The sequence below is a fragment of the Hydra vulgaris genome, chromosome 05 (genome assembly GCF_038396675.1).
Source record: "Hydra vulgaris chromosome 05, alternate assembly HydraT2T_AEP".
Lineage (NCBI taxonomy): Eukaryota > Metazoa > Cnidaria > Hydrozoa > Anthoathecata > Hydridae > Hydra > Hydra vulgaris.
Window position 1 is genome coordinate 4,097,208 of NC_088924.1, and position 13,094 is coordinate 4,110,301.

The following is a 13,094-nucleotide window of genomic DNA, read 5'->3' on the forward strand; positions in this document are numbered from 1 at the left end:
GTTTAATATAATGTTAATATAACACATGTTTAATATAATGTTAATATAATGTAATAAAGATTGTAGCATTAATCCACCAGACAAATTTGTTACACACAAAAAAAACCCAGGTACATTAAAGGAAAATATAACGCACACAATTGTATATAAATATATATTTTTTATGTTATTCATCTTTCCAAGGCCCAGAGAACCTTACAAAAGTAATGTCATTACACACCATCCCATAACCTAGAGGCTCACTGCCAAACATAAAAATTGCAGAAAAAGGCCGCTGCATGGTTCTCCAAGTTGAGGGTGGTACTAATAGGGACATGGGGACACCCACCACACATGCAAAGTATATATATATATATATATATATATATATATATATATATATATATATATATATATATATATATATATATATATATATATATATATATATATATATATATATATATATAACGGGTGATGCGGAAGTTATCGGACAAAATAAAAACGTCAATAACTTATTTATAAATAAAAAAACAAACTACTATATTTTTTTTAAATAAAACATTTATCTTTTAATTAAAATATATTATTTTTTATATGAAAAAACACCACCATCTGCAAATGATCTCAATTTTGCTCTGACGCCTTTCATATGCGACTGTAAAAAGTTTAAATCAATTTCTCGTAGTTTTAGTTTAATGCGATCAATCAAAACTTGCTCTGTTGAAGCTTGCCAATCTCCCTCGTAAACCTTCTGTGCCAAATGTCTCCAAAAAATTTCAATTGGTCGTGCTTGAGGCACATTTGGGGGATTGGATTCTTTATCAACGTAATAGACATATTGGTCCATACAATTTAGAGAATCTTTAGAGTAATGAGAACTTGCTAAATCTGGCCAAAATAAATAGTTAAAGTCTCCATGATACTTGTGAATAAATGGAAGAAATCGTTTTTCTAAACATTCATTAATATAGATTGATGAATTAATTGCTACAGCCTTGGAAGTGCGAAATAATGGCTCGGACATACCACGGTCAGATATGGCTATCCACATTCATAATTTTTTTGGAAATTTCTTTTTTCCTATAAAACGAACACTTTCTGGGCATGTCATTTTGTTGTTTGTGTAGTATCCAGAATTTTCAGGCATGTTGTCTCCTGCAAAACAAAAGTATTTTTCATCATCGATGACTTGAAGCGATTTTGTGTTATAGAGTTGATTAACTAGTTTCCTGCTTCTTTTCTTTGCCTTTATTTGTTGTTCTATAGTGTATTTTGGAGTCTTTTCACGTTTTCTATATTTAATATTCATTTTTTTTTAACTGACGACCAATTGTTAATTGATTTACACCGAATTTAATACCTATTTTTCTCTGACTGACCCCTTTTCGATTGTTGACAAGTCTCGTTAATTCGGCTTTCTTTTCTCTAGTCCAGGATGTCGGACAACCAGGGTGCTTTCTATCAGAAAATGATTGAACAGTTTCAAGTCTTTTTAGGTTATCATATATTGTAATTCGAGCAAATCTTTCCTTTTCAAAATGATTTACGATTTTTTTTTTTTAATGTTAGGTTTATATACAAAAAACACTTTTAGTCGCTTTCGAAAAGATTCTCGTTCAACTGCATTTAACCTCATTTTAAATAATTGTGTTTCAAATAATAAAGTTTATATTTTATAGAACGTTTATGCCTACGCATAAAACCACAAAAACTAATTATTATGCTCAAATAATGAAATTAGGATTTGTCCGATAACTTCCGCATCACCCGTTTTATATATATATATATATATATATATATATATATATATATATATATATATATATATATATATATATATATATATATATATATATATATATATATATATAAATATATATATATATATATACATATATATATATATATATATATATATATATATATATATATATATATATATATATATATATATACCCATAAATAAATATACAAATAAAAGATTATTCACAACACAAATATATACACATATACAAACTAAAAGAGGGCAGAAAGATAATAAAAATCTTGATGTTGTAAGGTGCAAAAAAAATTAAGTTGTAGACTAATGACTAGACCAACTCAATTTTTAATAGACTAAAGACTAGACCCATTTAATTTTTATCTTGTGTTTTTTTTTTTAGTTTAATTTTTTTTATTTATGGCTATTTTGAAATTAATTTTAATATTTAAACTCATTTTAATAATTAAACTCAGTTTTTTATTATATTATTGTTATACTATTACCTTAATTATTTTTAAAAGTTTTAATTCAAAAAAGTTTATTTGCAAAAAAAGTTTCAGCAACTTTGTTTCTTTATATTAGAAATTTATAAATTAATGTTTAAAATGAATAGAGTTGTAACAGCAGCAGAATAAAATAGTATATAAATAATTTTTTTTGCTGATCACAAAAATGGCAACCTTACTAGTAACAAAGCTGCGCAAGCCAAGTATCCACCTTCACAAGCATAATGCAATAAAGTATTTTTATTGGAATCTGAATAAATTATTAAAACAATATTCATCATCATCATCATCATCATCATCATCATCATCATCATCATCATCATCATCATCATCATCATCATCATCATCATCATCATCATCATCATCATCATCATCATCATCATCATCATCATCATCATCATTGTCATCATTATCACCACTAATCCTCATCATCATCATCATCATCATCATCATCATCATCATCATCATCATCATCATCATCATCATCATCATCATCATCATCATCATCATCATCATCATCATCATCATCATTGTCATCATTATCACCACTAATCATCATCATAATCATCATCATCATCATCATCATCATCATCATCTTCAAAACAAACAAACAAAAAATTACCAACAGTATTAACATCACAACCCAGGTTGATCAATGTTATTACCAAACAATCTTGTCCTTAAATAATAATTTATTCTTATTTTACACACATAAACATAAATAAAATAAAAAAATAATAATAAAGATAAAATAAATAATAAAGATAGACATTTATAAAATTTGATGTTTGTGTATAAATTAATAATAATAGTTCACTGTGTGCCAAAGAGACTGCAGCGTATATAGTTGTTAAGTATTTAGTATTTAAACCTACTTCATGTAGGTTTAAATACTAAATACTTTAACTTTTGCATTTTTAAATACTAAATAAGTATTAACTTTTACATACTGCTCTAGAGCAACAATAAAAATTATTTGATTTTTTTTGAATTGTGTACCAATAATATTTTAAATATTTTTGTTTTAAACTTTATATAAATTATTTGAAATTTAATTTAGATTATTTTTTTGAGACCTGAGACCCACTTAGTTTTTTTTTGACACCTGAGACTCACTTAATTTTAGCCTTTTTCCTTATTACTATTCATAGCACTTTGTTTGAATTTTAAAATTTTTTATTGTTTACAAGTCTTATTTAGTCTTACTCTTGAATAAAAAAGATTTCATTCAAGTGACACAACATAAAACCTGGCAGTTATTTAAGTGACACACCATAAAACCTGGCAGTCATTTAAGTGACACAACATAAAACCTGGCAGTCATTTAAGTGACACAACATAAAACTTGGCAGTCATCCAAGTGATACAACATAAAACCTGGCAGTCATTTAAGTGACACAACATAAAACCTGGCAGTATCGTTGGCACTAAGTGAGTTTTATTTAAACAAATTTTTTTTTTTTCAGTTTACTAATTTCTTAGTTTTTATTATTTTTTTTACTTTAAAGTATTTTTTTTGTTTTTAAATAAAAATTCGAAACATAAAATAAGGAGTTTTAAAAGACAATTTACAAAATTAAATTTCAGAAATTACGAAGAAATTTTTCAATTCTAAAAATATATAAAATTTAAATTACCTCTTTTTACAGCATCAAATATAGCATCGACTTTCTGCTTATATGTTTTCAAGCCATTAATAACTGATAAGTTACTTTGAACTAAAATCATGTACATGAAAATATAACTTGTTTTTGTAAATACTCTTCAAGTTCTGAATTCTTATATTAAATCAAACAATTGTAAACACAAGTAAAACAAACACTCTGCAGCAAATAAGTTGTTTTCTCAATTTTAGTTGTCAAAGGCAGAAAAGTTAATTTAAAAGTCACTAAATATTGAATATTCAATAAATGTTATATTATTTGATTATAGACTATTATATTTCAAGTTTGGATAAAAAATGAACTGTGAGGTTGCATGAGTATGTACACTTTAATTTAAATTTTTTTTAGCTTATTTACTAATTTTAACTTTATTTATAGAGAAAAACAGCATTATAACTTACATTAATGAAAACTAAAATAAAACTTTTCCAATTTCTAAGAAAAAGCAAAAAAGTGGAAAGAACTCAAATAGGCTTGTTTACAAATTTAAATTGTGATTGGATGTGAAGCTTATAGTAAAGTTGCCCTCAGCGATCATGGAGGATTCATATTAAGTTTCACAATCTTTTGAGTTAATATAAACAAGATTACTTTTGAAAAATTTTTCTGTTTTCATTTTTTTGAAGTTTTCATCAGTCACCATCTAAAATGATACTTTAAAAGAGAAAATAGGATATAAAAACTTTTAAGAGTTAGTCTTTTAATCATTTAACATCATGTAGCGATTTAAGATTTTGAAAATTTTTTTTTTGAACTAATACTTAATGTATTTACAATTTTTATAACAAATAATTAATGTATTATTAAAATTTTGTATAAAGAAAATTTTTAAGAATTACCTTCACCAAACTTTTCTTCACATATAGCTAACAAAGCTTTTTCAGTTTTAATTTCTGTCTCACATTGTTTTATGTGGCATCTTGTACAAACCTTTAAAATGTTTAGAAAAAAAACAACGTAGTAATAGTAAATAAATATCAAATCTAAATCTCAATATAGTTAAACTTAATATGTAAATTAATTAACTTCATATTAATAAAAACTTGCATTTATATATATAAATTTTTTTAAACATCTTCGCTTCCAACAAGGCTGCAAGCAACAACTACTACTTACTGAAAGAGAAAAGATAAAGATTGTAGAGCAAGATTGTAGATTGACAGACGACTTTAAAAATTGCAAATTACATAAATCAGGAAAGCAAGATGAAGGAAGTGAATTCCAAAGAACTGATGTTCAAGGAAAAAAATTAGAGAAATAAGAGTTTTTGGAGCACTTAGGAACAGTCACAGAAAAAGGATGACACTTAATTAAATGGCAAGTAACACAAGAATGAATTTTGTTAGATAGCACAAGGAAAGCTTGCTCTTTAGAGCAGTGCCCATTATAGTATTTGTAGAAAAGAGAAAGAGAAGCAACATATGATAATAGTTGGAGGTTGGCTGCAAGAGCAGGTCCAACTATGTTTAAAATGCATTTTTGCATCTTGTCTAAGAGAGAAAGGGCATCTTTAGAAGATCCGCCCTAGATATGGCAACAGTATTCCATACAAGGACGGATTTGAGATTTAGATAAAGATATAGAATAGGATCCGGAGTAAGAAAGTGTTGAGCTCGATAAAGAGATGCAACCTTAGCAGATGCTAATTTTGCAATGGATTTGATATATGGTTTCCAAGAAAGATCAGAAGTAAGAATTAATCCTAGAAGATTAAGGATAGATGACTCAACTAGTACATTACCATTCATAAATATAGGAAGGTCTAAATTATTGCAATAACAATTGGCTGAAAAAAATTGAGTTTTATCTGAATTAAAGTTTACCAACCACTGTGAGCCCCATGCTGTAGCAGAAGTGAAATCCTTTTCAAGCTCAGATGCCCCCTCCAAGCAATCAGAGAATGTTGGCTTCTTATAATGACAAGAATAAATGGTAGTGTCATCAGCGAACAATGCCACCTAAGATGTGAGAATATCTGGAAGGTCGTTAATGTAAATTAAAAAGAGTATAGGACCATGGATTGAAACTTGAGGAACTCCTGAAGTTACAGGATATGAAAAAGAGTGCTGTCCATTGAGGACAACTTTTGTACTACGATTGGAAAGAAAGGATTCAACAATCTTAAAGATATTACCAGATACACCGTAAGAAGAAAGCTTATGGAGAAGACCAGCATGCCAAACTTTATCAAAAGCTTTGTTAAAAGTCAAGAGCGATAGCCTTAACCTCTCCACCTCCATCTAATGCATAACAAAACCTATCGGTTATTACTGCTAGCAAATCAGTTGTAGAACAAGTAGATTGAAATCCATATTGGTGATCAGAAAGTAAGCTATTAGATTCAAGATGAGAGATTATGTGTTTGTAAATTAAAAATTCAAAAAACATTGCTTATGATAGGAAGAAGACTAATAGAATGTTAGTTAGACAAATCAGATCACTCTCCAGAATTTTTGAAAATAGGGATAACAACAGGCTGTCCAGCAGGCTGAAAAACAAGACTCAGTTAAGCAGTGTTAAATAGTTTTGAAAATATAGACGACAGCTCCAGAGAACACTTCTGCAAGACTACAAAAGGTATGTTGTCTGTAAAAAAGGTTTGTAAGGCTGTAGAAGAATCTAAGCAGGAAACCACTTTTGATACAGAAGCTGGAGTGATACAAATGTCAAGCAATGGATCAACCTGTTTGACAGCTAAATCAGGTAGAACACAACTAGTGGAATCAAGAGATGATATTGATGAAAGGTTCTTAGCAAATAATCCAGCTTTGTCTTGGTGACAAAGGTGACAAAGTTTGAACCATACAAGAGAGGTGGAATAACAGATTTGCCCTTATTATTGATACTGTTAAAGATTCTCCAGAAGTCACGAGAGCCTAATTTTTATGATGAAATACGAGTTTTCATACAATGGTTTCTAGCAGTAATAAACAGGCGTCTGTTTTTGGGAGAATTGTTTTGCTGATAGATATGGAAGTAACGGTTTCGATTGGAAATTGCAGCAGCACAATGTGAGGAAAACCTTAGAGAAGAGTGAGGCTTGACCTGGAATCTTCAAGAGGGAATAAAAGATTCCATGCCAGCCTGAATCCACAAAGTTATGTAAGAAGCATATTTTTCAGCAGGAAGACGAAAGATTTCTACACTAAGGCCATCATGAAGAAAATCACGGAAAGAGTCCCAGCCAGCATTAAGGTAGTTGTAAAAGGTTCGATGATAGGGGGATTCTGATGATGAAGAAGAATGAGAGAATAGTTTTAGAGCGATCAAACCATGATCAGAAGCACCTAAGGGTGAATGTGGAGAAACTGAGCACTGACTAGGATCAGAAACAAGACATAAGTGGAGTAGAGAAGGTAAGTGATTCAGGTTGTCTAGAAAGTGAGTTGGAAAGTTGACTATTTGAGTAAGAGCTTGAGAAAGGCAAAAGTTGAGAGCTTTATCGCCAGCAGAGTCACTGACGCAAGAGCCAAGCCATGTGATGGGCATTAAAGTCACCAACAACAACAATATTGGCTGATGGATAAAAAGAGAAGGCTTGGTCAGGTTGATCAAAAAAAACATCAAAAAGAGTGCAGTCTTGAGATGAAGGAGAGCGATATAGAACAAAGAGAAAGGTGATAGAGTGAAGTGGTGCTAAACAAAAGCACATAAAAAAATAGTCTGTGGGTTCAAACCTAGTTTTGCAACAAATGGGTGAATTCTTACGAATTTAAATGCCCAGGCCAAGCATGTGATTATTGGAGTCTTTCCGAATTAAAGGAAGATAACCATCAACACTAAGATCACAAGATGAGACAGCTGAACTGAAATTAGTCTAACAAAAAGCAAGTAGGTCTGGTGAACTTTGCAAGAGATAAGACTTAACAGAAGAAAAAAGTTACTTCGAAGACCATGAATATCAGTTTAACATCCTAAACTGGAAACAATGTATTAAAAACACATCTGTGCCAGCCTAATAGATGAAGAAAGGGTGCGAGGCTGGTCAACAGATATAATTTGTTTACCCCTTAAGTCTTTGCTTAGGAGGCCTTCTACAAGACAGTAGCGAGATGCATTTAACATCTGCCCAAGATGAGTATTTTTATCGAGACATTATCTCTAGCTATTACACAACCAAGAGCACCAAGGCAGGGGGTGTTTTAAGTTGGCTTCTTCTAGCCTTTGCTTTAAAAAGCGTATCCTGCAAGGCAGCAGGACATGAAGCAGGTTGTACTGGGTTACATGTTACCAGTAGCAGGTTAATATATATATATATATATATATATATATATATATATATATATATATATATATATATATATATATATATATATATATATATATATATATACATATATATTTTTATTGAGTAAAGTTAATGTAAATTTACTCAATAAAAAATATTGACGATTGACTTTTTATTAATTAAATTTAATTTAAAAAATTAAAATTATTTTTAATTCATTTTCATTAAAAATTACGTCAGTTAAATTATGTCAGTTGTGTATTTTAAATTATGTCAGTTAAATTACATCATTTGTATCTTTTAAAGTACCGCATTGTAATTAAATTTAATTTAAAACCACATTATATTATTTTTAACTCATTTTCAAAGTAAAGAATATTGTCTTAAAACGTTTGCTTAAAATTTTTCAAAACAAACACATTACTTCAGCAATATTTTTTCCAAAATAATTATGCGATTGACTTTTTACTTATTATAAAAAACACAATAATAATATAATATTAACTATTTATAATAAAAACCAATTAGTTACTAAAATTTAAAACGTATTTTAAAGACTTTAAAAGAAACCATGCTAAAACATGATTATTTTCTTCAATAATATTATGTTTAAGTAAACTAAGTATGCTATTGAAGAAAGTAATTATGTTTTAGCATGGTTTTTCATAGGATAAAAACATGCCAAATGTTACTTAAAATAAATGCATTTGCAATTATTTAAAAAAAAATCATGCTTAAACATGATTGTTTTTTTTTCTATACTGTGCTTTTTTTTAAAACTTTCTTATTTTCATTAAAGTGAAGTAATGTTTTTTTGCATACTAAAAACACTTTTAAAAGTTTTGAAAAGAATTTTTTTTGTTTTGCTCAAATATATATAATCAAATAGAATATAAAGAATTATTATATTTATTATAGTTTTCATTTTTTATGTGTTTAACAAAACCAATATGATATTTTTATTTTCTTATTTAATTATTTAAATTTTATTAACTTATTGTTCATTAATTAATAATATTATTATTTTTAAAAGTTTCAAAAAAGAAATGTCAAAATATTTTCTTTTTCTTTTAATTTCTTTAAGTTTATACGTTTTTTTATTAGTAAATAAAATTTAACAAACGAAATTGTGAAAAATTCTTTCTATTTTGCATCAACGAATAAAGAATAACAATTAATAGGTCATTGCATGTTAATTATCTTTAATTTTCATGCACTTTGCAAAAGCGTAAATTATTGTTTTCAAAAAATACAAAATTACCTTTAGCAATTACCTTTTAATAATTCCAAAACAAAAAATCACAACCTCTATCTCCTCATTCAATTTTCAAAAATTTAAAAAAAAATAACAAAAAAAAAACAACAACTCCTAATTCAAAAATTCTCCGTCAAAACTTTTAAGATTTAAGACCCCAACAATTACAAAACCCTAATCTCTAAAAACAAATTTTTACTGTTGTGGCTACTCCCCCTAACATTAGACTGATCCCTACATTATAGTGGAAGAGATATATGTATACATAGCAAGAGATATATGTATACATAGCAAGAGATATATGTATACATAGCAAGAGATATATGTATACATAGCAAGAGATGTGTATACATAGCTTTGATATTCAATTATATAATTACTTTATTTTTACTTTTACTACTATCATTATAATAATTATGATCATAATTATTATCAAATGATAATAATTATTATAATTATTGTATGAATAATATTTTAATTACTATTATTGACAGCAATAATTAGTACTATCTTCATCATTGTTAATATTATTTTGAAATATATTTAATTTAACTTGTTTAAATTGCTGTTGAGAGTTTTGCACTAATAATTTCAGCTATTAACTAAGTGAATAAATTTTAGCTTATTGTTTTAATCTAAAAAAGTATTAACTTTTTAACTACAAAAAACATATTGCCATAAAAAAACATATGTTGTCCAAGCAGCAAATAATTAGTGTACCTTGAAAAAAAGGAAAATATTCTTTTGTTTACCTTTTCATGGTCATCAAGAATCATTATGCATGCTATACATGCTGCTGATAAACATGACCTGCAGTGTGACCTAAAAAGATATTATATTATGTATTAACTAATGGTGAATAATACGTAGGTTGCTATGTATTATATCTTCAATATATTTCAATATACTATGTGCACAGTTGAGATATAATACATATGCTGCAACAATATACATGCACAGTTTGAATAGCAATTTATAACTTATAATTGATATTTATGCCAGATTTTTATTTGTATTAACATAACTATTTTTTGATTAAAAAATTTTTTACAAGAAGAGATTTTTTTTTTAATTGTTTAAATTCTCTCAAAATTAGAAAACCAATTTTTTCATATAGTATTTTTAATATTCTACATGAAATAGTATTATTGCTGTTTAAACATCATTGCTTTCTTTCTTGCGTAGCTTTATTAACAGGTTTATACAATAAATGAAAGAGTTCTAAATGAAAGATTTCCAGCCAATCTTTTCCCCCTGACTTTTTCAAAAAAAAAACAACCCCTTTTATGCCTGACTCGCTAACTTTATATAGCAATAATTATAGTTTGCAGAAAAAACTCACTTTGCCTTACATTGGCAGTCACACATAGAAAAAATTCTCACAATAAAATGCATTGACACTCATATATATAATAAAAGAGCATATATGACTGATCAAATATGCTTTTTAATTTAAGGCTTTTATTACTTACACAACACAACAACTAATTAAAAAAAAAAGGTCCTTTTTATGACTATGTATATTATTAAAGTTTCATATATGAACATACTTTTCCTATATTGTAAAGATCAAATAAACAAAATGTGAGAAAATATTTATGACTTTTTGAAAATCAATTATTTTGTAAAGAAAAAAAAATAGCTACAAGAAAGTAACATTAAAAAAAATATGTTAAAATTAAATTTTGAAAAATACACAAAAATTTTAAAACAGAAAACTTTAAAAATTGAGATAATTATTAAAAATATAAGGTGTAAAATATAAAATATTAAAAATATCATAAATATAATATAAGGTAATTATTAAGAATTTAATTCCTTAAAATTTAAAAAAAGATTTAAAATTATTTAGGAAAAAGGTTTAAAATTCATTTAAACTATTAAAAAAAACATAATTTTTATATTTAAAATTTTGATGAACATTAGATAGTAGATTATTAAATTTGAAAACTTCAAAAATAAAAATAATAAACAGTTAATAAAATAATTTATATTTAAAATGATTTAATTTAACATTCGAAATTCAAAATCCAAGAAAAATTTACAATTTAATACAATCCTATGTATAAAAGAAATTTAGAAGTTGAAATGTTTTATTATTCAGTGACTCACCAAGAAAAAAACAACTGTTTCCCTTGACCACTAAAATAACTCCCTGACTTACCCTGGCATTCCCTGACTTTCTCATGATTTTCTTTTCACAGTTGAAAAAGACACTTTTGTCCCTGATTTTCCCTGAACATATAAACTCTGAAAAAGCTATGCACAAATTTACTAACATTATGATAAGGTTTAACATATTCTTACATTCCATTTTCGATATTTTATTCATTACATCAACTCATTTGACTTTTTATTCACGATTGTATCACATTTTAGCATGTATTTTAACCAATAAGATTCTTTGATATGCATTTTTTAAAATTTAAGTGACAAATTAATTAATTTTTTTAAACAAGATTGCTCATAAATTACACAATGTTAAATTTATTTAAATAATAGAAGTAGGAGATCATATGATCTCCTACTTCTAGTATTTAAATCAATTTATTCATTTTTTTTTTTTTTTGCTGCAGTTTTTACTGAACTTAAACTTTTAATTTTTGGTAATTAAAGACTCTGCAAGCTAAACTTGTGATCTTTTCTGTTTTGTTTATTATATAATATTAGCATTGTGTAACTTATGAATGATCTCTAAATACAACGATTTGTTACATGTAGCTGGTAAAACACCTAATATGAAACAATTAGTTTTTACAACTTATCTAAAAAAAAAATATTAAAAAAAAGGGATTTTTATTATTAGGTTACTTGTTTGATACAAACAAATAATCTAAATTAATTGTTTAAATATATTTATTTAATATTACTTAAATAAATTCCATTAGTTTGCTCAAAATCTTGTTTACTCAAACTAATTCTTAACAAATATTTAAGAATTAGTTTGAGTAAACAAGTTAATTATTCAATTGAACAAACTTTTTATGTCTTATTTTTAAACTTAAATTAATCAAGTAAAAAATTAATATACATAATCAAATTTTAGAAAAATATAAATAACTAACAATTTTTGTTTAAAAATTTTAAATTGAATAAAGAGTACCTTCCCTTGACAATGCTAGTACCAAAATACTTCATAAAAGGTGTACCACATTTTGAACAGAACTAGTAATTTTAATAAACAAAGTTTTTTTAGTTTTCTAAAACTTAAAACAAGCAATAACTTTAAAAAAATTTACACTCTACAAGGCTGCAAGCAACCTTCATATAAAGAATTAATAATAAAATAAATGAGAATGAATGTAATAATGAAAACAATATTTAAGTGGTAAAGATGATAAAACCATTTTTAATAGCAAAATACTTACTAAACTATGATGAAACTTATGAAAACTGATGTTAACTGAAAACTAATAGTGGTTGTTCATTTATTTCATAGAAATACTACTTTTGACAATTATTAAAGAAATGAATGGAGATGACAGTTCTTAGTAAAATAAACTTTTAAAAATGTAAACTATATTGAAAAAGAACCGCAGTAGCAAGAATTATTGGCGTAATAATGATGCTACATTGGGTATCTTGGCCAATATCAGTAAAAATATGCGGTATTGTGCCAATAATGACATGTCAATAAATTGTGCCAATATTGACATGTCAATATTGGCAAGTATTGGCGATATTGCTCCAATATTGT

The 13,094-nt window shown here is 26.6% G+C and overlaps 1 protein-coding gene across 13 annotated transcripts in view; it reads right to left on the reverse strand.

Moving 5' to 3' along the window:
* LOC136080471 (RUN and FYVE domain-containing protein 2-like) overlaps positions 1-13,094 on the reverse strand; it is a 63,281-nt gene that overhangs the window by 35,581 nt on the left and 14,606 nt on the right. For 11 of the 13 annotated variants that reach the window (XR_010638479.1, XR_010638477.1, XR_010638478.1 and 8 more), the window contains exons 3-8: positions 12,501-12,562; positions 10,150-10,219; positions 4,754-4,844; positions 3,888-3,968; positions 2,873-2,929; positions 2,430-2,500 (exon numbers count right to left, since the gene is read on the reverse strand). Coding sequence is in view for 9 of the 13 variants with exons in the window: in XM_065797145.1 (XP_065653217.1) it covers positions 2,430-2,500; positions 2,873-2,929; positions 3,888-3,968; positions 4,754-4,844; positions 10,150-10,219; positions 12,501-12,562 (432 nt within the window). In the remaining 4 variants the exon portion in view is untranslated. The remainder of the gene's footprint in view (positions 1-2,429; positions 2,501-2,872; positions 2,930-3,887; positions 3,969-4,753; positions 4,845-10,149; positions 10,220-12,500; positions 12,563-13,094) is intronic. The other 2 variants (XM_065797149.1, XM_065797146.1) reach the window with 1 other exon arrangement.